Source organism: Ammospiza caudacuta, chromosome 3, assembly GCF_027887145.1.
Source record: "Ammospiza caudacuta isolate bAmmCau1 chromosome 3, bAmmCau1.pri, whole genome shotgun sequence".
Lineage (NCBI taxonomy): Eukaryota > Metazoa > Chordata > Aves > Passeriformes > Passerellidae > Ammospiza > Ammospiza caudacuta.
In genome coordinates this window covers 7,980,725-8,004,866 of record NC_080595.1, presented here as the reverse complement: position 1 = coordinate 8,004,866, position 24,142 = coordinate 7,980,725, and the positions used below count along the sequence as shown (strand labels likewise).

Genomic DNA, 24,142 nt, shown 5'->3' with positions numbered 1-24,142 from the left:
TGAATGCCACAGACAGACACTTCATCAATAGTTTTCTAGACAAGTAGCATATACAAAGTAACCTCCCAATATAAGAAAACCCTGGAAATGGATGTCAAGGAACACTAGAAAGGCCAACATTAGGGAAGTCATTGATAAGGAGGTTGAAAATGGAGAAAGATTTCTCTATGCATACAATTGCTCAAAGAACTAAAAGAGGAACAAGGAAATTTCACTTCAAAGTATGAGAAAACATTTAGTGTATGGACAAGAGGAACAAGAGGAGCAAAAAAAAATATTTCAAAAGATGAAAATTTGGTTTGGGCTTACTACTAATATTCCCTTACAAGGTTAAGGAATAAGCACAGCTGAGTATTTTGCTTGCTGTGTCTTGGATGAAAACTGGTTATATGAACACCCTTCTTGTTCTATAGACTAGCTCCCTTAAAAATACTTATGATAACCAGATCAGCTAAGGCAAAACACTAACAGCTGAAAAAAATTCATTAGTGTGTAATTGTGACCAACAATTCCAGGGTTAAAAAAAAAAAAGTGTTCCAAAAAAACAACTCTGAAATGTCTGAGATTCTCACTGAAGTGACAGCCTACATATTAAAGTAGGAAAAATTCTTTTGCTCTGTATTGAATCAGTGAAGCTGCTCCTCATCTTAGCGAGTGTCTGTTTAAAAAACTTGAGTTTTTTATAAAGCTGCATATACAGTATCAAACTGCTACCCCATGTTTTATTTCAGTTTGACATAGGTATGGTTTCTGGAATATCAAAATAAATTTTGAACCACTAGCCTCAAAAGTAGTACATGTTATTTGGGAGGCAATGCTAAGAGAGGAGGAAATATGGAAAACACCATCAGTGGAGGTGTATGCTTTATAACTTGTGCACATGCAAAAGTTACATTTGGGACTATCCTGGGACTTCAATAAAACATTTCTGAAAATTAAAAATAATGTCTTAATATAAAAATAATAAATAAAATAATGCCTTAGTATAAAAAATAACTGCCTTAATAGGCAATAAATTACTTATATAGCCATCAATTATGAAAGGGGATATTGATTTACTTGTGCATATAGATGTTGGGTAAGGCACAAACTCTTACTGTGTCTTCTAGATAATGAAACAAAGAATTAACACCACACTATTGGCTGTACTGGTTTCAGTGCATTTAAAACAAAAAGTTTAGTAGAGATAAGACAATTCTCATTCTTCTGAGACAAAGAAACTTCTACTATCCAAGACCACAAAGAAAACTACCACTGCAAAAACTTCCTAAGCAGTTTTTCCCCCATTTCCCAGAGCATCAGATGGTAGCACCCTCATCAAGCAAGAGATGCCAATTGAAGAGTCCGTAAAAAGCAAGATCAGAAAACTGCAGGTTTGTTGTGAACAGCTTAGTGTGAAAATGCAGGTGCTCCTGCAGCAGCCCAGAGAGGCATCAACAGCTCTCTTCAATGAACACAGGTCCAAAAAGCCAATGCAGGATGTAAAACTCCTTAAATGAGCAGCTGCTAAGACACTGAAGCTAAAATGATGGAAAATGAATGATGTAAAAAATAATGAAATTACAGGAGCAGTTCTTAGTCTCATGAGGTCAGCTTGCCCTCTCCATTTTTCATTATTTCTCTTTCCCTCTTGGAACAGTTTGCTCACTGCTGACACACAGCTGGCTACCAATATACATAAATCCTACAGTTGTGGTGGCATCCCAAAGCACCTCTACATTTTATGTGCTGCAGGGATTTCTATAAGAAGCCTTAGCATATCCAAAATTATTTTTCAGAAAATTTGGCCCTCATTCCTGGACTTCCAACAACCAACTGAAGCTGAAATGCCTGCTCCAAACACTTCAGGCTTTTTTGTACAGACAGAACTACTTCTGACATCTGAGAAAAATCCTCTGAATAGAGCTGCAGGGTTTGGCTAATTGTAAGCAGAGGTTCCTATTTTGGCTTTCTGGACATTAGTCTGTAAAATCCTGTTTCCCAGTGGCTTATAAAACTTAAACCATCAAAACTTCTATTTTCCTTGCTAGAGCATCTGCTGCAGGCTGGTTCCTGTCCCCACTACCCTGATCTAAGGGAAAGCTACTCTTGTAAGATACCCAGAGCAAATTTGGTTTGTCTCAAGTGAAGGAGACTCCAGAGTCTCCTATGTGTGAACACACTGAGGACACACAAAGGGCAAGTAAGTCTGCATACTGCAACACTGACATTTGGGGCAGAGAAAAAGACTTTCCTTGCCATTACTGACACCACCAAAGAGATATTATATCTCCCAGCAAGGAGACAGCAACTCCACCCTCAGTATTCCTCATGCTGATAGCTAAAAAGGGGAAAAGGCCTGGCTGGAAGACAAAGAGACAGGCTATTTTCATTCATCTCTTCTTCCATATGCATTACAAAACAGCCTTTAATTACATGATAACATATTTTCTACAGGACCTGTAAATAATTTATTTCATAGACTTTATTCTGGGAATGAATTGAGAAAGCAGTGGACTATTATCTGCAGGACTCCTACCTCATTTGTTGCTAAAGCTGGATGACAAATGAGTCAGAGAAAAAAAACCCCTAGGCTCATAGCAAATACATTTATTAATTTTTAAAGCTATTTTGCTATTTTTTACATGTTTCTAGGGCAATGGGAGAATTGTTTCACTTATCTAGAATTCTGTTTACCTAGATATTCATCTCTACTTCTGCAGAGATTAATCTAAAGTAACAGACTGCTTTAAATCTGTGAATTCCTTCCTCTGGATCCACATGTAACCCATGCTATTGGATGGAATTGGAGGAGGAAGAAGGACTATGCACACTCGCAAGCAACAACCACCAAGGAGAAAAAACAGATTTCAGAACTAGCAACACAACAGTGGAGACTTTTGCAGAGGAATATGCATAGTTAGATGCAATTCTTGCCTGTTGCAACAGCCACAGTCTGTGCTACCACCTGTGTTTAAGACTCTGATCAATCAAGGCTAATGCCCAGCTGCCATTTAAGATGCCAACTCGGATGCACAACAGCAAAATGCACTCAAAGGTATCAGAATCACACAGCAATAAACTCCTAAATATACTGCTAAAACACCAGCAGAATAAAATGGTTCCAGCGTTTCACATCACACTATCATTAGAAACAGCTCATTTGTGAGGCAGATTTAAATTTAGGGTTCATCTAAACTGCTGATGTTGGAATCCTTCTCTCCCATCCCATAGCCAAATCTAAAGAGAACTTTACATTTTTTCTCTCTCTTAATACTTCTCTGCTGATCCTTTGGGAGAAACAGTTTTTAGGATATTTTTCTTTTTCTTTCAGGAGCTTCCACTGATTTCAATTTAGACCACCTTCCTGGCACAAGATAATTAATAGGAAAGCAGAACAAATGCCCAGGAGGACTTGTTGAACAAGTGGCATCTGAGCTGTAGAAAGGATTTCAAAAGCCACCCATTCTGACTCCCTTTCATTTGAAAACCACCTACAAGCTCTAGTGATGCATTAAAGCCAAGCATGGCCTGAATAATCTGCAAATGCAGGGCCCCACTTGGAAGGAGGAGGAGGGCAGTGAAATATTTGGAAATATGGATACTCCTAGACACTGGAGAGCTCTTTTGAAATGCTCAGCCTTATCAACCAAACTGTTCAAGCTGCCTTAATCAGTGATTGGTGAGCTCAGAAACTGCAGTCCCCAGTTGTGCTTCTCTTTTGGCCCAGCTGGTGACAAGTGGGAAAAAGTGTTTAAAATTGAAACAAAAACCAATCAGTAGCATTAGGCGCCTCTTGATCACAACTTTCTAGCAGAAACTGGAAGTTAAAAGTGCTCAGTCCACCACAAAGGGACCATGAGCAGCTATAGCATCTGCAAGAGAAAAAGGAGGTTTCTTCATCAGATGAACACAGGTGGCACAAAGACTTGAAAGCAGACAATTATTCCTTTTGAAATCAACTTTTGACTGCTGCACTCAGAATTCCTCAGGTGGCTGGGACCCTTTCAATTCTGTTTCTATTAGGAAAAGAGCTACAGTAGATAAGTAGCACCAGTTCCCAGTTCAGTACCTTTTTCATGCTCTGACAACACCAAGCCAAGGCTGAGACAAACTTACTTCAGTAATAATCATCACTTAATAATGGTATCTGTTAAGTCATAGAGTATGAAAAGGTAAATCATATTTGGATAATCTCTGTCCAACCTCAAATTCCAAAGGAGAAATCGTCGGACCAGAACAGATGCTGTTTTAACTACAACCACTGCTAGTAACTGCTACACTTGGGAAATAAATACATAATGCACAAGGCCAGGTGTAATAAAACAAATCCTAATAAAATTGAGAGCTAAGCTTGATATTACTCATCACTGCCCATGCTGTGGGTAAATAATGTGAAAGGATCAAAAACAGTAAACACTCCCTTGTTATCAGACAACTTTCTTAAAAAAGATTTAAAAAACAAACTTATTAAATTTTCGTGTACTAAAACTCAGTTATAAATCTACAGAAGTGATTAATCAGGAGAAAAATGTTAAAAGAAGCAGTTATAAATAGAAACTGCATATCATTGCCACTGGTGTTTCCAGGGCAATATCCAGTGAAGCAATTAGCAGAAGTGGCCTGGTGAAGACCTTTATGTCCAAAAACCTGTTTGCCTTCTCCCCTGTATTACCTGAGCAAATAAAAGATCTGCCTCTCTCAGAAACTGATCTTTTACATCTCTAAAATACCAAGGATACAAATTTAAGAAAATAAATATGTTTTAAAGGCTTTAGCTAAATTTCTCAAACACTCTAGACATACTGTCAGTTGAAAAAGAGGGTTGAAAAATGCACTGAAAAATAAGTGCAATAAATCTTAATGTACAAAATCACTTTGCAGTGCAGTACAACTGTGGATTGTTGTTTAGAAGTGTTTTTGTCAGAACAGTTACTCAGGTTCCTCAAGACTTGCTCTTAAAGCAATGTTTTGGCATTCTCATAAACTTATTTTAGTGGATGCAAACAGCAATGAAATTCAAGATATTGCAAATAATTTTCCCTTAAAATATCTGAATTAAATCCAAATTAAGCATGCAGAAGAATTTGATTATTGTATCTGCAGTGACATCTAGTGCAAGAAATCAAAACCACAGTTAAACAGGCTTTAGAGAAAAGATGCTATTTTCATTTATTGAGTGATTACTGACCAAGATAAACAAGAATAATTAACATCATAATTCTTAAAACTTTCATAACATCTTTTCCTCTGCACATCACTCACAAGCCAGCTGAACGCAAATCTATGAAACATAATATGTTAATAAGAGGCTACTTAATGTGAATGTGCATTTTTCTTTTCCATACAAATCCAGTTTTATAATGAACATATAATACATAATTGCTGGAGGACAATTGTTGAGAAAGTCAATATCCCTAGGAACAGAGTTGCTACTCTATTTATTCTATGAACTTTTCTAACTGAAAACAAAGCAGCAACATCTGACTTAAATTCTTTCTGCCAGCTTCACAGCTGTGCAATCCTGTGTTAATTTTGCAGAGATTTTTAAAAATTCTCTAAAAAATTCAAGCAGATGACATAGCTTTTAGAAAGGAAGCAAAATCAGGAAGCATGCAGTAAGAGTTTTCTAATACAAACAGATGATAAGTTATAAAATATCAAATAAGGTTTGTTCAAGTCAAAGTACAGATGTAATTCTCCCTTTAGAAATAGACCAATATGCTTCAAACACTGCCAACAACAGAGATTATAACCTAAATGCAACACCAATGTGCCTAACTAACAACAAGTTCACAAAAATTATTCACTTACCGAAACAGAAAAAACCCTAGAAACAATTCCTGCCAAGCATACAAATAAACACACATGCCAAAGCTGCAAATGGTTTAAATGCAGCATCATGTAAACATTGTTTTATCTACAGATGCACACCAGGCCTGTAACACCATTTTTTTATTTGACCTGTAAACAGAACCAATCTTAGAACCTGTTCTCCACAGACATTTGAGGAGAGGTCTCTAAAACTCACATGCACTTCTAAAGGGCAGGATTAAAGCTATTTACTTTTTAGAAGTCCAAGAGTTTGTTCTTCAGAAGCCCAAGAGCTTCTACAACTCCTCAACCCTGCTGCCATCAAAAGTGGAAGTAGACAGGAGAATTTTAGGTGAAAGCAGAAGGTGCTAATTGACAGCACTTCTCACCTGAGAACTGAGCTTGGTAAAGCAATGATATGAAAGAATGGAGAAAACAAATGCTCATCAAAGGGCAAGACACTGGGGTAGAACACAACACAGATGAGAAGAGGAAAGCAGACAAGTGGGTCACAGTTAATAGGGAGTAACAACAAGGCACAAAACAGCAAAATGGTGATGTGTGCCCAGCGTTTCAGGCAGAACAACTGAGACAACAGTGTTTTAATACCACTCAGCAAATGGGGTTTAAAGATTATCTGGCTATGAAAACAAATGTAGAGAAATGCAACATTTATATAGAACACAACAAACTGCTGTTGACAGAGTTCACCGTGGAAAGCAAATGGTTACAATAAAATATATTTGCTTGTGTCATACTAATCTACACCTTGTAATGAGCAACACAGCTGCTCTGAGTTTTTGGTCTCCTACTGTCTCTACTGCTTACAGTCAAGGTTCCTAAAGAATCTGGGACAAAGAAAGTTCAATCAACTGCCTTTAACCCAAACGTGGAATGAATATAAGGTATATTCATACATTCAAATATCATCTTATGAGAGTGCAGTTCATACAGAAGCTGCAAGAATCATGCTGAAAAAGCTCAGTGCTAGAAAATCAGAAATTACAGTTTCTAAGTCCTTTAGATTCAAGTATTTAACAAATGCAGCTTTCCCTTGTTTATGTGTATTGTTCAGTTAAAACTGCCACTGATTCTATAATTTATGGGCATGAATCAGTGCATTTCCAACACAGAGCTGTCAAAACCTTCCCACATAACGTTCACTTCCACGACTGACCAAAATTCACAAATGCTGGATGTGACAATGGACTTCCCAATCCACATGTGAATAAAGAGAGAACTAACGAAGTTTCATGTATGTATAGATGCTTCAAAATAACAAAAAGAAAGATAATTCCCCTTCTTAGATGAGTATGTCCACCAAAATAATTGGTATTAATCTGTATTTATTCATCATGGCAAATCAAGGGTATTTCAGTTTCCCCAAAAAGAGGCATGATATAAACAACCAATAGATGTTAATGCTTGAAGATAAGCAGTTTACAGACAGTTTTCTTCCTCATGTAGGAACAACCATTGTTAAGACATAAATATACACTATTAAGCAGTAGTCAACCAAACAGTATAAAAAAGAAAAATAATAATAAATCATCAATAAACACTGTTCAATTACATATTTGCACTCCATGTGGTAAAGTACTGCAGCAGAATTATTGATGCACGTGAGGTGCTGTCACTAAATCAACAGGACAAAGCCAGCTGAAGTAAAGACTAGTTAAACTATTGATCACAGGAATTAGAGACACATACACACAAAAAAAACCCTTGGCCTTTAATAGACTCTGATGATAGATCCCTCTACATCCTTTGACATCAACACACAAAGCTAATAACATGGTTAGAATCAAACAACAGGATAAGCAAATAAAAGGGAACTTTAAATCTACTTCAAACTAAAAATAAATTAAAAAGAGCATTTAAATACCTTTAAACTAGCTACAAATGACATACATTAGAAAGGCAACAGCTCAAAGTCATACCAATTTCTACACAAACAGAAAAAGGAAGAGAAATATAAAAGAAAATTGGGAAGAAAAATCAGCAGAGAATTCTATAAAGGCGCGCACATTTTAAAAAGATTAATCTAAAAGCTGCTAAAGGTCAGAAAAAATTGAAACATGCACAAAGGATGACAAAAAAAAGGTGACGCTAAAAAAAAAAAGATCTCTAGGAGAATGACAACACAAGCAGTCAAATAAAGCAGCCACATCAAAAGAAGTTTCATACCAATTCATTAAATTACCAATTAAGAGAAAAAAAATCACAAGTTGGCTAGGTTACCCTAACATCTTAGATCCCACGATTGATCTTTAGCAGAACAGTACAAAAAGGACCAAACTAAGGAAAAGAGCAAACAGGATTTCTTCCCTCCTCCTCTTCTTTTTGGCAATGTACATGAAAGAACATTAGAAGAAGGCAAAAAAAAAAAAAAATTCGCACAAAGATCCAGTAAGCTTGAGATGAAAGCTAAATGCTCCAGTTAAGTGCTGAGGTTGCAAGACATCTGAAGACAGAAGCAATGTAAAGCAACACTTCTGTAAATCTGTGCAATCCTTCGGTGACATTTAAAGAAATAACCCAAAGCCTGTGGACTTCAAACCAAACACTAACACTTTGGGCTCTGATGCAGTATTTTACACAATGGTGAAGCATCTCCACATATTTATTAAATTTATAAAGCATTCAAATATCCTCGCTGCTATTAAAAACAAGGATGGGTGACAGAGTGTAGTACTAAGCAAGGTTAGAGTGTCAGTTTGTATTACAGTGAGAAGATCAAGGATGAAAACAAACATCACTACTATAAACAATGCTTGGCACTTCAGGCAGATCAACACCAAGAACCTGCCATGCCACACAATAAAGACTCCTCCATTTAGTCAGCACAAAATTAACCCTTGATGTATGCAGGGTCCTAAGCCTTGAATACAGAAAATGAGAAGATTTGGGCTTTAGGGGTGAGTTGACAATAATTCAGACTCCAGAGGAAGCCACCACCCACAGTCACCCTCCAAGAGGATTCTCCCAAAAGCACAAAAGAAAAAGAGCACACTATCAGTGCTACAACCCCCAGCCCAAGATATGCCCAATCTATCATCAACACAATGAAAGACTACACAGGATGTTCACAGCTCACAGTGGCATTCAGCCACTGCACACTACCCCAAATCCAGAACAGACAACATCTGCACATAGGATACTTCAAAATATTCTAAAGATGGAACAACACAACTTCAGCTTAACTACACACAAATGTCAAAGGGGACAAAAGCTACCAACAGAAATAAGGAAGAATGCTGGGATGCACAGGTGAGTTGCACATGTGGTATCGTGCTGATTAGAAAAATTTAATTTTAAGCTGCCAAACACTTTTTATCAAAAACCTGCCTCCACATGGGTTTTTCTTTTTCGTGGTGTTTTCTAGCTGGAGAGTATTTTCCATTCTCTATGAATTATTTTTAAGGTAGCATTTAGATGCTGCTGGTCTAATTTTGAACAAGGTTCAAAATAACTGGGAAAGGTAAAAATATTTAAGGAACATCTTCCTTGCAAAACACTATTTGTCAGGCGTCTTTGCCTGATGAAAGCACTGTAATCACTGAATGCCAGGTAACTTTTTCCAGCAATTTTCTGTTGCTCTAGTGCAAGACACCAGCATGCCCTGCGAGTCTCACATGCATTTTACATGGCTTATGCCAAATCCTTTCAATTATTTTGGATTTAAACATTAACAGATTTCCCCAGCAGCCTGTGAGCACAAGTCAAAATCATATGAACTTTAATATTTAGAACTTGTGAACTTTAATATTTAGAACTTAGTACAAAAAATCATTATTATATACAATAAAGTAGGGAATCCCATTCGGCTACAAACAAGTGCGCTTACATCTTGAAGACATATGTCTACAAGATTTGGAGCAAAAAGTGTTAGAAACTGAAAAGCAAATGGTTTTTAATTCTTCAAGCCTGTTGCAGGTCAGGAGTTAGAAGGCACCAACTATCTCTGGATAGCAAAGCCAGGGTGAGGCAAGGGAAAGGAGGCTTTAAATATAATACAAACCTGAAGTTCTAAGTACCTTAATAATGTTCTGAAAGTTACTGAATTATGGCATGGGGAAACTGGGAGGTGTGACTTCACTGATGTGGACATACAAAGTCTCACTTCTCAGAGCACCAAGACAATCTGGTTTTAAAATTACAACATGCACTGTCTCTGTGTGCAAGGGAGGGACATAAATAACAAAACAAAAACCCCAGTGAACTCGCAGAGAACCCGTAACAGAAAACATCACTGCTCTCTGAAATTTAAAATCTGCTTTCCAGTGACTCAGCCTGGCAAACTTCCAAACAGCCCTTTCCCACTCATATGCTGTCAGTGATTTCATGAATCATTAAACAAGAAGTGAATAAAAATATGGATACTTTCAGTGAAATGGTGTAAAATAGAACAGTATCACTAAGAAATCTGTTGCAGATTTTCAGGGTGTTTGGGACAAAGAAAGTTGAATCAACTGCCTTTAACCCAAAAGTGGAATATAAGGTATATTCATACACTCAAATATCATCCTGTGAGAGTGCAGTTCATACAGAAGCTGCAAGAATCATGCTGAAAAAGCTCAGTGCCAGAAAATCAGAAATTACAGCTTCTGTGTTTAAGTCCTTTAGATTCAATTATTTAACAAATGCAGCTTTCCCTTGTTCATATGTACTGTTCAGTTAACATCTCCTCTGATTCTGTAATTTATGTGCATCAATCAGTGCATTTCCAACACAGAGCTTCCAAAACTTCCCACATGCAACATAATGTTCACTTCCACAATTGACCAAAATTCACAAATGTTGCATGTGACAATGGACTTCCCATCCACACGTGAATAAAGAATTAAAGTTTCATGTATGCATAGATGCTTCAAAACAACAAAAGAACAAAGATGTAGCCAAAACATCTCTGATGAATATGCAATTGATGATTCCCAGTTCAGTATGTAGATAAACATCCAACAGTCCATTCTGTCATGCCAACTGCTAAGCAGTCACCAACCCTACTCCATTCTCTCTGCTGTATGTGCTTTATTTTTATTTTTAAGCACAGAGCCATTCAACTCATGTGGAAGTCAGATCAAAGACAGTGGTGGACTTGAAGAAAAAAATTTAAGAAGTCAACAAGTGATACAAGAAAAATCAAGTCTGAGATCAGCGATACAGAGAATTAATAAATTACTTCTAAATGCTTGCTTGAACTGCATTACAAACCAGTTGTGTTCAGCAAATCTAAAAGCTTAAGCTTAATTTTCAAAATTTTTATTTAACAGAATAAAACATTTGGCAACAAAAATATTAGTTAATATATTAAATAACAAATTGTGGGAATTATTCCTCTGTGTATGTGTGCATGCACTCATGTGCTTGTACAAACACATGGAATCATCAAGCAGCCTGTTAAAATATAACCTCAAACTGCCACCTCAATCATGCACCAAGTACCAATATAAAATCTCACCAGGACAATGGAAAATCCATATCTAAATTGCACTACATCCACTGAGACAGCCAATGTAAGACAAGAAGTGATTATTCTCAGGTCTTGTTGATACCACACAAATACCAAGGATATGAGGGATCCACTTGTCTCTGGCCCAGGGTTTCTGCATTTTTAATTCAAGAAAACTATTCCGCAATTTAAAGATTTGTTAGAGAGAAATTGTTTTGCACTGTGAGGTCACTATGGTGAATAACACGGAGCTGAACCAAAGAACATGACTTAGAAAAATAACTTTTTTTTTAAGGAAAATACTAAAGCTAGGTCAAATGCCAAGAGGAAAATTCATTTATCTGCCTTACCTTCAGAATATCTTGAGTTTCATTCCACTTGTTAGTCCACTCTTTGGTCAGTTCTTGTACCTATGAAAGAAAACAAATTTTGAAGAAATTCACATCTCTTCCAAAGTTCTTGAAAAATGCATTCTCAAAGAAGTACTAAGTATTTGTGTAATTCTTTGTGAAGTTTAATACTTAAACATTTAGAAGAGCACTGATGCTCCTGCAATACTTGCCATATCTACAATACTTAAAAATTCTTATTTACACTGTAAGATGAAAAGAAAGTCTGGGATAATTACTTCAAATAATTATCTACCTTCAAACAGTTTCATAAAGTGCTTTAATCAGACAAAGTTTACTGCCACAGACTCATCTCCTAGTTACAACAGGACAGCTCCTTTCCCATGGCACAGGCAGGCATGGTAAGGCAAAAATCCCCTCTAGAGGATGGCAAGCAGAGGAAGAGCCAGACCAGCAGGCTTCAGCAGCAAACCAGAGCAAAATTTGCTGCAATTCAGAAATCACCCACGTCATTGTCATCAGCACAATATGGAAGTCAGATCAAAGACAGTGGTGGACTTGAAGAAAAAAATTTAAGAAACCGAAAAGCGATACAAGAAAAATCAAGTTTGAGATCAGCGATACGGAGCAGATGCTTGCAAAGGCTTTACAGGCAGGGAGAGTGCTGGGTATAAAATCATTTAGGTTGGAAAACACCTTCAGATCATCAAGTCCAGCTGTTAACCCAGCACTGCCAAGCCACTGCTGAACACATCCCTCTGAAGGGCCACATTTATGGGTATTTTAAATATCCCTGCAGATGGCAAATCAATCATTTTCCTGGACAGCCTTTTCCAATATTTAACCACCTTCCCATTAAGGAATTTTTCCTAATATTCAATCTAAACCTCCCCTGAAGCAACCTGAGGCCATTTCCTTTAGTCCTATCACTTTTTATTTTAATGTTCTAAGTGGAATATTAAAACAAAATAAATTTCAAAAGATGAAAGACAAACATGAAGGAATTCTATCACAGCTCTAGTCACCATATCAGAAAAATTTGTATTGCTCAGAAACATGTCATTTTTAATTAAATCTTTTAAATTAAAGTACTCCAAATTATTCTTATATAAGAAAAATAAACTCATTAGAAAGTCACCATATACTTGTCAGGGAATATAAATATGGTGATAAAGTCTTTAAATCTATACAAACAAATTAGTTTTTGCACTCATTCAATTATAAAAAAGCTACAACCACTGCAACATGCAAGAATTTTCAGTAATTATGCCTGTTGTAATTATCAGGAACAGTAATCACATAACCTTTTAACAAGGCTGACAAAGGTAATAAAATACACTTGATAAACACCCCAAACAGCAGGGCCAACACTTCTGAGCACGATAAGCAATGGTTGCTGTCAGAACATGAATAACATACTCCAATTAGCCTAGAGTCAGCAATTTACGTTACTGAGCTACTCTTAGATAAAAGCTTTTTGTTTGTACTCAAAAAGAATAAATAAATAAAAAGACTAATAAATAAATAAATAAAACAGGATTCTCAAAGCAAGACATAAATTTTCTAATTCTAAAGGTTGAAGCAGTACCAGTGTAAACCTGACCGTTTAAACCACCTAAGGAGCCATTTTTTTCAAGAGGCATCATATCTACATATGATTGGCATCATTTTGGCAGTTTTCAGAATAAATACCTGCTGCCATGTAGTTGAATAATTTCAAATATTTCCCTCTTGCCTCTTCCAAAGTATGACTTTTACTCTTTTTTCTGAACCAATTTGCAACAGCTTTCAAAGCAAGCTAATACACAGGAAAGAATTAACACAGAATGATACAATACAGAATGAAAGACTGCTCATCAGAGAAATGATAGTACCATTATATCTAGATTCTTCTGGATGCTGTGAGTTATCCAAACTGTCTGGAAATTTTTTCCAGCCTCTACATTTGGCTGGAACTATTGAAAAACCTTGGTGAAAAGCACACTGTGAAGTACACCCAGACCTAAGACCCTCCCCCAAAGGGATGGCTAATTAGGCACTTAATAGATTTCTACACACCAGATTTAAATACTGAAGTTTTCTAAAAACCTACCCCCACACCACAAGTTATAAATTACTTCAAAGCATAGAAGAGGTGACTATTCTCCCCATAATCTTTTGCTGTTTTTTGTAGACACTGAATATTTTATTACTGTGATTACTTGCTACTTGTTACTGAGATTTAGTGGATTTTCTCTCTCTAGGCTATTTACAAACATACTTTTTTAGTAAGCCAGGCTGGTCAGGGAACAAGTCTTTTCATTTCATTTTCATAAACAGAACTACTATATAAATATAAGAGATGTATTTTGTTCTTAGTTACAATATTATATTAGTAGGATAACAAAATTATTAATTCACACACCTACTTTTTTTTTTTAAAGAATCAAGGCAAGGCTCCTGGTTGGAAAAAGCTTACTTGCACAAAAAAAAACTCCTGAAAATTATGAGTATGCCTGCATCCAGACCACCCACCTTTCCTTTTCTTTGATATTTAAAAACTGCTTTATGAAATTTTAACTCACCCTTGCTTCATTCTGTTGAAGCTTTTCCTCCATACTTAAAGCTGTTGGAGAATCCAAGAGTGCAATCTAAAACCATGAAGAGTAAACATCAATTCAAAAAGAAAACAGTCACTATTTCTGGGGGAACCAAATGAAATTGAATTGTTCAACTTTTCTGAGTTCTTAGCATAAACTTCCTTTAACTTTAATATATACCATTTTACCTTGAAATACTGTAAACAGAATAATCAAAATCCTGTCAAAGCAGATATTTCAAATTGGCTTGAAAGTACTATTTTCACTCACTCATACACATGGCCACACACAGAGAAACCAGACACATTTATAACAGGTAACTCCTAATACAGTTTTCTTTATATTTTAAAAATCATGACATTTTATTATGCATGAATAGTTGTCCATTTTGCTTTAATATTTTTGCATACTGCTTTATCTTTAATATCTGTATCTTAACATAACTGGCTTTAGAAGAGGAAAATTACTAAAGAACAAAAACACACAGGCAGTATTCATTGTGTGTGACCTTCTACACTGAATCCAGCACCACATTTTAGCAAACAGTATCTTCAGATCTACAGAAGCATTTGTAATACAGTGCTCTGGCAATACAAAGGAAACAGGAAATAAATTATACAGAGATTTATACCACTGTGCATATGTAATACACCACCTGCTGTTTTACCAACCATCACAAATTCAATAAACTTAAGTTCTCTACTGTCTCCCACACAGCCATCTACCACATCCTAGCACTGAACAAGATTTATTTTGCAATAACCACTACTTTACAGCTTGAAACTAGGTTAAAGCATTCAAACTTCAAGGGGGTCCAAGTTACATCTACTTTGCTAACTCTAAATCAAATCATATTTTGAAAAGAATTCATTTTCCCCTCCTAAAGAAGATGAAAAAAACCACAAGTAATTCAATCCCATAAAGAGTTTTTTAACTGTTTGTAACAAAGCAGAGCTCTCTGCTCCAATCATCTACAATAGCCATTTCTGCTTCCATCCCCTTTTTCAGCAAATTTTTTATAGCATGAAATCCAGCTGAAGTCCTACTCTTCTACTAACAATGGTCCATGCTGGACTGACATTTCACATTGCACAGACCATCTAAAACAGAATTACATAGTTCTAGAAACAAATCTGAAGGAGTATTTCAGATACTCCCAAACTATATTCACTCAAGTATGAAACTTAGCAGGTCTGAAGGACATTATGCAGAAGAGACAATTGGCCTGAACCAACTGGATGTTCTTTATTGTTACTTTGGTTTCACCACCCTGAGAACACAGGAGAAACTAAACTTAATTAAACCTGTGCAGCAACTGTTCCCAGCAGATCATACTGACCAAGCAAGAAAGAGAATCATGTAAAAGTGAAGCACAGCATTTTTGTTTTCTTTCTGAAAATAGTTTTTACATGTTTAGAATGTTATGTGCCTTCTAATGTACTGCACAGCCAAACACAAATAAAATGTATTGTTTAAATCCATTGATTCTCTACATTTTTATATTTATGCATCTTGAATCCTTTAAACCTTCTTTTAAGATACTACACAAAGTACATCAGGACATTCAAGGCAGACCTAGAAGACGGGTTCCTGCTCAGTCTCTTTATACTGCCTGTTCCACAGCACACTACAATCCAGCTCAGATTATATTATGAGAAACCAAAAAGCTTTGGGAAGACAATTTTTTCCCCCCTTAAGTTAAAAGTTGCAATCTGCCGGCCATACGGAAAATGATTCCGTCAGGAAACTAATATTCATTCGTAGCCTCGTCGAGCTTGTTTACTCAAATCAATATAATGAAAGATAATTACATTCTAGAAATAGATGTTATAACTCAAGGAAAATTGCACATCAATTGCAAGTCAAGCTAACCTGATTCCCTTGAGCAAGCAGGGCTTTCAGCCGGGCTATTTCAGCTCTCAGCTCACGGATCAGTTTGACGTTGGGATCCTCATTAATTGTGGGCTTGTTGATGATGTTTTTGGCTCTATTTGCATAGCGAAGTGTACTCAAAGTTTCTCCATAATTGACATCAGCAGGTGAAATAGCTAAGGATGTGAAATCAAAGCAGTTTATCTAGCACCATATGTTGCATTTACTGAAGTTAGTTTAGATTTTGAAAGTCAGATATATTTCTGTCTCTTCATCCACATTAAATTTATCATTTACCACTATGGATACAATTTGTTCCAACTCTTCACCAATTTCATGTCACTATAACTTTGCATAAGTAAACACTGTATGAGATAAGTGTCTTAGGATAATCAGGTCTAACAATAAAGTGTTGCAAAGAAATCTTGCTGTCAATCTATTTAACGTTTACATTTCCCTGGTAAACATAAGTGTCCTATATGAATACTTCACAGGTTTTCTTGCAATTTTTTACAAAATAGTAAATATTTTTTAAGTATCAGTGTAACCACTGAAAAGACAAGACATTCCAGGTAAAGCACAGTAGGGAAATTAAACAGCATTAAAACAAAAAATAATCAGACAGGAGAACCAAAACAAGAGAAGAGCTTCTATAATTTACAAACCTAGCTGTTCTCCTGAGCTGCAGGCATCTGGCAGCACACAGAACTGTCAACTATCTGATGCATCAAGAAAAACCAGTATTATTTTTCAAGCAACCTAACCAGGAAAAACAATGCAATTGAAATGCAAGTGCTAATGCTATCCTTCCCTTAATTTTCTTAACAATATATATGATGTTCCAAATTAAAAAGATATTTAAGGCATCCAAATAGATGTGTGGAAACACAGAAGAAAAAACCATCCAGAAATCTTAATGATCAAACTGAACAAGAGATCCAAAGAATCAGACAATAAGAACACCTGAAAAACTAATTAAGCAACTAAAATAATCTGTCCTTTCTCATTCTCTCAAAACCATTTTTTTTTTTTGTGGTAGAGACTCTCTGAGCTACAGGAGATACACTTTGAAACAACCTATAATTCCCCTCCTCACACTCTCCCTTCCCTGTTTTATCTACTGTTTCCTCTCCACTACTCAGTAATTCTTCTGGAAGGATGTCACAATATGTTACAGAAATATAACAAATCATAATCAGACACATTTTTCTACAGCCTTTCCTACAGTTTAAAGTGACCTTCCTGCAACTTTTTGTGCTTACTTATAGAAAAGGCAGGACAAATGTATGTGGGCATCTTGCTGGGCTGTTAGGGAATTCTACCACATTACCAGCAGAGTTACTGCTGAAGAAAAGATGAACCACCAGGGCTCTGCCTAGCAGAAGCATCACTAATAGATGAGGAAGTAGCTGAGAAAGAAGCTGAGTACTGTAATCATTAGTACAGGCACTAAAAGCTCACTGTGTTTCTAAAACTTCTCTTCCCAAGCCCTCTGTCAAAAAAAACCCAAAAACATGGAACTGCAAGAAGAAAGAACTTCCACTTCTTCAAGAAGAAAGTTGCCAGCACAGCATTACTTAAAGAGCCAGAAATCCAAAGCAGAGTCTTGTCCACAATCATCTACTGGCACTACTATGATTCTCCTGAGGAAAACCAATGCCATGGATTCCAAAAGCATCCCCAAAATCCTACAACAAAGGAACTGCTATCCAGAGAATCTGACTTGTTCTGAAGAACCAGAACCTGATCTGATACATTTTATTCCTTCAATTCTGCTATCCCACATTCCCAAAAAGGGAGTGCACCAGTTAAGAGCACATTTCACTTGAGCAGGAAAGAGTGAGAGAAATTTCAGAGCTGCTCCTCTCCTCACATGCAGCAGTACCTGGGCAAGGTTGACAAGAGCGCCCACAGGGACCTACTGAGGGTCAATAAGTCCAAGGTGCTGCATCTGGGTCATGGCAACCCCACGTAAGAGCACAGACTATGGATAAGGACTCACTGCAAGCAGCCCTGCAGAGAAGAACTATGGGGTTCTTTCTGGTGGGTGAACATGAACCAGAGAGCCTGCCACATCCTGGGCTAGTGAATGGTTTTAAGCTAAAAATAGAGTGATTTAGATCAGATATTAGGACAAAACTCTTTATCTGGTGTCAGAACTCAGGACAACCCTCTGGTTGTCCTGGACTGCCAAGATCCCTGCCAGGATCAAACCCACACGCCCCTGTGGGTTTGATTATGACCCATGGAGCAAACCACCAACCTTAGATGAAGATCTGCAAGCCATGACAGTTTAAGTAGAATGATAGTGAATTTATTACGGGGTGAAAAAATAGATTTTTGGGGTTTTCAGAATTGGGTTCAGGGGGCAAGATGGAGGAATCTGGGCAAAAGAAGCCTTTCTCCTTCCTCTTCTTGGTGTCGACCTTCTGCTGTGATGGTGGCACTTTTGGATTGGTTTAAGGTAGAAGCTCACTGTCTAACATAGGTGATAGGTATTGGAAAGTAATTGTAAATAGTATAAACATAGTTTTTAGTATAAGAAGATAACACCACCCTGGGGGCAGGCAGAGTACCTCTGACTGTCTTGCTGAGCAAATCTCAGCTGTACAGGAGAAAGAATTTTATAGATAAGGAACAATAAACAACATTGATACCAAGAATTGAAGAGCTCTGACTCCTTCTTGAAGCACCAGGCTGGGAAAAGAGACTTTCTAACACACCTCGGGGTCACTGTGACCAGCAAGAGACCCTGAGAATCCAGAAGGTGGTGAGACACAGAAACAGGGAAGTACTGAAATATTAAGGCCTGAACAACAGGCCCTGAACCAAAGCTGACAGAGATGAACCTTCCAACCAAATGTCATACATATATTTGGTCATTAGCAGAGTATTGTTATATATATGCTAATTTATTGGCAAAATATGTATTCACCCTTACATATGTAGAAAATGGGTAAGGCTACATCTGGCCTAATTAGGGAGGTATTACAACCAAAGACAACTCTCTTGCTTCCCCCTTGAGCCCATATCAGGCTTTGGGAGAAAGCCAACAGGAGAATGAAGTTATAAATTACATCCACTTGTTTGTTTAACAGTGTAAAACCTGGGCCACTGCCATAGCAACATGGGGGAGCCTCATGGCCTAGGTGGACTCTCCACAGGAGTTCCCAATTGCCAGGTGTGGCTCTCCAGTCCTTTGCAGTGACAGCTTCCCCCACAGCTGATGTCTCTCTTGGATAGTGCATCTTTACTAGGGTAACCTGGTGATGTATCTTTGTGAATCACTATAGGCATTCTGTCATAATAACGATCAGGTGCTCTTCTTAGTTTATCTTTTTGTAATTCTTAGCTAATTATTATGTACTTTGCTTAGCTTATCCTTCTGTGATTGTTTACAGTTTTACATTATAGTAAATATGGTTCCTTGATTTGGTGTCTGTGTCTCTGACCCTACCCGGGGTGGATGCAGCTCTGAGCACTCCGCTCGAGTGAAAGGTGACCCTGTCCATGGCAAGAGGGATGGAGCTAAACAATCTTTAAGGTCCCTTCCAACTCAAACCATTCCATGATTTCCAACATCCAAAATCCTCACCTCCCCTTAAACATCATCCTGGCTTCACTTTGTTTTTTTGGGAATGGAATTCCTATTCCAATTTGTTGACAAACCTGCAATACACATGGCATAGGCAGGGTTTTAAACTAAGTGATCCTTGCAGACCTTCCTATGGGTAAAAAGGAAATCATGAGAGTTTTCAAGACAACTCATCACATTTAAATTTAGACAAGAAGTTAAAATGTTGTGTGCTTTTAGAAGGTTAGGTAAAAGTGACCATCTTTCCCATAGGATGTCAAAACAGACCAGGTTGCTACTAATGCAACAAAAAAAAAATTCAGCTTGTAACAGCAACTGATTCACACACCAGTGCAGACCAGATGCACAAAGCTTTAGTTATGTGTGCAGAGTGTAAGTAAAAACCAGAATGTTTTTAGAAAGCTCAGAAAGAAAGAAATCACTAAAATGTGTAAACCATGTTGTGCCTTAACAAAACATCTAGAATCTAAGTATTTAAATCCACTCCTATTAAGCATGAACTATTCAGAATTCAAAAAGAGTAAATTAAAAACACTTACTGGCAATCATTATAGTTTTGGAGTTTCCTCCTAGGCTATCTTTTAACAGCCAAGTCAACACTGAATCCCTATAAGGCACAAATACTTGTTTCTTCTTTGAAAGAGGATTTGTTGCATCCTGAGATAAATCAGCTGTGATGAGAAGATAGAAAAAAAATTAAAATTAGATCTTTTCATTCATTTTTAAAAATGTGATAGGCCATTATTTGTGTAAGTAAACAAAGGTATTTAATGACTAAAAACACCTCAAGACAGACAAGCACAAAACCAGACACTCACCTAAGGCAGAAATTACATTTCCCAGAGTAACTAGAGATTTGTTAATATTCCCTCCTTCCTTTAATCTAACCCCTGTGGCACCAGTGGCATCTGCTCTCTCACTTCCAGCAAGATCTACCAAATGAATCTTGCTAACAGTTTCACAAGGCATTTCAGAATCAAATTTAGCCTAAAAAAAGATAAAATAAAGCAAAGAAAAGTATGTTAAGCTAATAAATACTGCATTTTCACTGAATCAAATTTAGTGGCCTTTTCATGACATGACTGAATTTCACTCGTTTACAATAGGAGATCTTGAGAAGACAGGTGTATTACAGATGCCAGTGAAAGACATTTGATAATGAATGGTCACAAAACTCCCATATTATTTCTTTAAATTCTAACATTTGCAACTTTTTAGCCATTTACAGACAAGCTATGACACTGTGATTTGTAACTTACATGATGCAGTGACCATGTGCTGCATTCATTTCATTAGCCTTACAATATTTGTATTATATTTACATATTGCTTTCATGAAGTTAGAGCATGCACAGACAAATTTACACTCAATTTCTCCCCCACCTCCAAGTTCTCTTCATCTAGCAGGTCATCCATAGGCTTTCTAAAAAGCCCCCAAAAACAACAACAAAGAGCATTAGAAGTCATTAGAAAAGGAGTTTGCTACATATAAGCAAACAGATCACTGGGCTCTAAAGAAAACTAGTGAAACATAACTGCACCTTGGGTTTAAAAAAAACTCTAGAAGGAGTTTAGTTTTGTTACCTGAGTGAAGTTGATTGTGAAAATGGCATGTGACCTGCTACTAACATCATTCATTCCAGTGGCAGCCGTCGTCCTATTTATATTTCCTGCATCCATCAGTTCCTCAACATCAGTATAATTTTGGACTAAATGTTTAGACAAGTCTGAAGAAAAGCAGAGTGTTACAGTATGCTCATATATGCCCTTAATTTTCTTTATAAAAAGATTCAAATTACCCTCACTATTGCAAACTATTGCTGCAATTGTTTACTGTTATACTGGTTCATCACCTAAGGAAAGGAATGAGACTTCATATGAACAGTGGACAACTTACATATTTACAGTAAAAAAAATACACATTATTATTATTATTATTATGTGGAATAACATGAGCATAATCCCACAAGAGACATGAACCTTCCCTGGTAGAGAACACATTAGGACAATTAGATCCTAATAGGTTTTCATTTCATCTAAACATCTGATATTTATAAATTACTGTCAGCAAACTATTAAAACCAACTGAGTCTCTTAACATTGCTTTCAAATGTGTTATAAACGTACAGATAAAAAAACTCTAATAATTTTTTGGATTGGGAAAGCAAGTACAGATGCAAAATTAGAAGCTATTCCTTCCATGCTTTTTACCAAAGTAAGACATTGCACCCATCATAATTTATATTTGAAAAGATAAAATGCTGTATACAATTAGACACTACATTTTAGAACATATAAAGGTAATAAAATATGCAGTGTAAAACAGCTGAAGTGTTTTTACCCTCAACATATGGCCCTTCTTTTGGATGCTCTCTGATTCGTAAATTATTCGTTTTTGATGACTTCCGTCGGAGAAGATCTCTCACACGTTCATTATAAATCTCCAAATAACTGAAAAAAAAGAATAGAAAGCCAGTGACTGATTCAAGAGCCTTTTATAAAAGGAAAGCCAGACTAACACAAGTATGAAAGCAAAATACTTGGAGAAAGAACATAGACCCAAAGCTGTCTTAAGGTAATAATGACTACAAGGTATTGTATCGTAAAGGAAAAGCCCAAAAGGCAAGAAGGAAGTGGAAAGAAAGCAGACATGAGCAAGATCAAGATCTCCTAATGTCAGTCTGAAATAAAGGTTAAAAAAAAGGAAGATGCTGTCCAGTAGCAAAGGCATTTGCACTGTCATATAAATGACACAATATGCTCAGCTCTTGGCTTGAAGGTACAAGTACTGCACAATTCGACTGCAAGTGCCAACAAAAATCAATTATAGGACTGAGGCCAAGCATAAAAAATTATTTTTGAAAAATATGCACTCTTCCCAGGGATAAAGTGAAACAGAGTGTTTGTAACTGAAACAAGTTTGATAACCTGCAAACCCTTAACATGCCATGACCTACCTGACTTCTGTTCGAAAGGATGCCTCGTTCCGCTTGGTTTTTTCACTTATTTTGCTGAATAATCCTTCACAAATTCGAGGTATCAAACCTGCATCACCCTGCAAAAACAACAACTCTTAATTCCAAGCCTATATATGCATGCACAATATACTTTGAAAAACAAAACCCTAGATGACTAGTGGAGAGTTTAAGACTCCAGAAAGGGGGAAAATCAAAACTTTTCAGCAAACATTCTCTTGCCTTTTATTTAACTGCAGTCCCCTTGCCACTTTAACTCTTTTGTGTGTGGAATGTAAAACTAGCTTAATTTCTTTGCTACTGGAATATATTTTATCCCTCTCAGTTTGAATAATCCCACCTGCTTAAGGCAGAGACTGGCTTCCCAGAGTAAGTCATGAACTGCCTTATCTCACCAGTATCTTTCACTGCTTCTATCCCATTTCACTGTGCACTTGGCAACAACTGCAGAGAACAGGACAAGAGCCACAGACAAACAGCCATGGGACATTTTCATTCAAACCCCCAATTCCCAGGTCACAGTCTTTCCTGTGTTGAACAGTGCAACAGATCCTCTGAATAAATTAGTACATGACAACAAAATTAAATCTTGATTCACCATATCCCACAACCCAGCCAAATTTCATTTGATATTAACCACTGAAAGTTTGTCTCTGCAGACAAAGAGCTTCTATGCATGAAATGCTTGGTTGGTTTCATAAAGCAAACTGAAAAGGATCTATTCCACTGAGATACCCAGAAACTTAGCATGTAGCTTTCCTTGCTGGTCCTGGAAGAGTTCTCTCCAGCCAAGCAGTGAGCTGTAGTGAGGGCTTTCCCTACAGCAGAGGAGCAGGACAATGCCACACAGGTCTGTGGTGTTTGTGAGGTCCCCAGAACAAGGTGAGAGATGAGAATTTGACTCCATGTTCTCAGAAGGCTGTTCTATTATTTTATATTATATTAAAAGAATGCTATAGTGAAACTATACTAAAGAAAGAGAAAGGATTCATCAGAAGGCTAGAAAAGAATGAATAATAAAAACCCATGACTCCTCAGAGAGTCACTCACAGCTGGCTTTGTTTGGTCATTCATTAAAAACAATTCACATGGAACCAATCAAATATTCACCTCTTGGTAAACAATGTCCAATTCCAAAGCAGCAAACACAGGAGCAGCAATCAGGTAATTATTGTTTTCATTCCTCTTTGAAGCTACTCAGCTTCCCAAGAGAAAATCCTGAGCAAAAAGGATTTTTCATAAAATATCATGGTAGCACAGGTCCAGTCTCATCTGACACAGGGGTGCTCACTCCCAGCTGCCCCATTCCCACCAAGTAGGATTAGGGAGGTGACCAAGTCCTGCTGAGGACATCTCCCCACACTTCAGGGAGATGGCAGTTAACCTCCCTCAGAGCCATGGCTCCCTGGAATAACAGGACAGGATATAAACATACAAATGAGCTTTGGGGTAAGAGGTCCAGGCTCAGGAGCAGCTCACAAAACAGTCTGTCAGCTATAATTTCCCTCCAGTCTAAAAGCATGTAAG

General features: G+C 37.0%; 1 protein-coding gene across 1 annotated transcript in view; it reads right to left on the bottom strand.

Moving 5' to 3' along the window:
* KIF16B (kinesin family member 16B) overlaps positions 1 to 24,142 on the bottom strand; it is a 141,240-nt gene that overhangs the window by 91,286 nt on the left and 25,812 nt on the right. Inside the window, exons 5-12 of the mRNA XM_058801365.1 lie at positions 22,598 to 22,695; positions 21,982 to 22,091; positions 21,225 to 21,367; positions 20,460 to 20,628; positions 20,181 to 20,312; positions 16,047 to 16,222; positions 14,160 to 14,225; positions 11,596 to 11,655 (exon numbers count right to left, since the gene is read on the bottom strand). Coding sequence (XP_058657348.1) covers positions 11,596 to 11,655; positions 14,160 to 14,225; positions 16,047 to 16,222; positions 20,181 to 20,312; positions 20,460 to 20,628; positions 21,225 to 21,367; positions 21,982 to 22,091; positions 22,598 to 22,695 — 954 coding nt within the window. The remainder of the gene's footprint in view (positions 1 to 11,595; positions 11,656 to 14,159; positions 14,226 to 16,046; positions 16,223 to 20,180; positions 20,313 to 20,459; positions 20,629 to 21,224; positions 21,368 to 21,981; positions 22,092 to 22,597; positions 22,696 to 24,142) is intronic.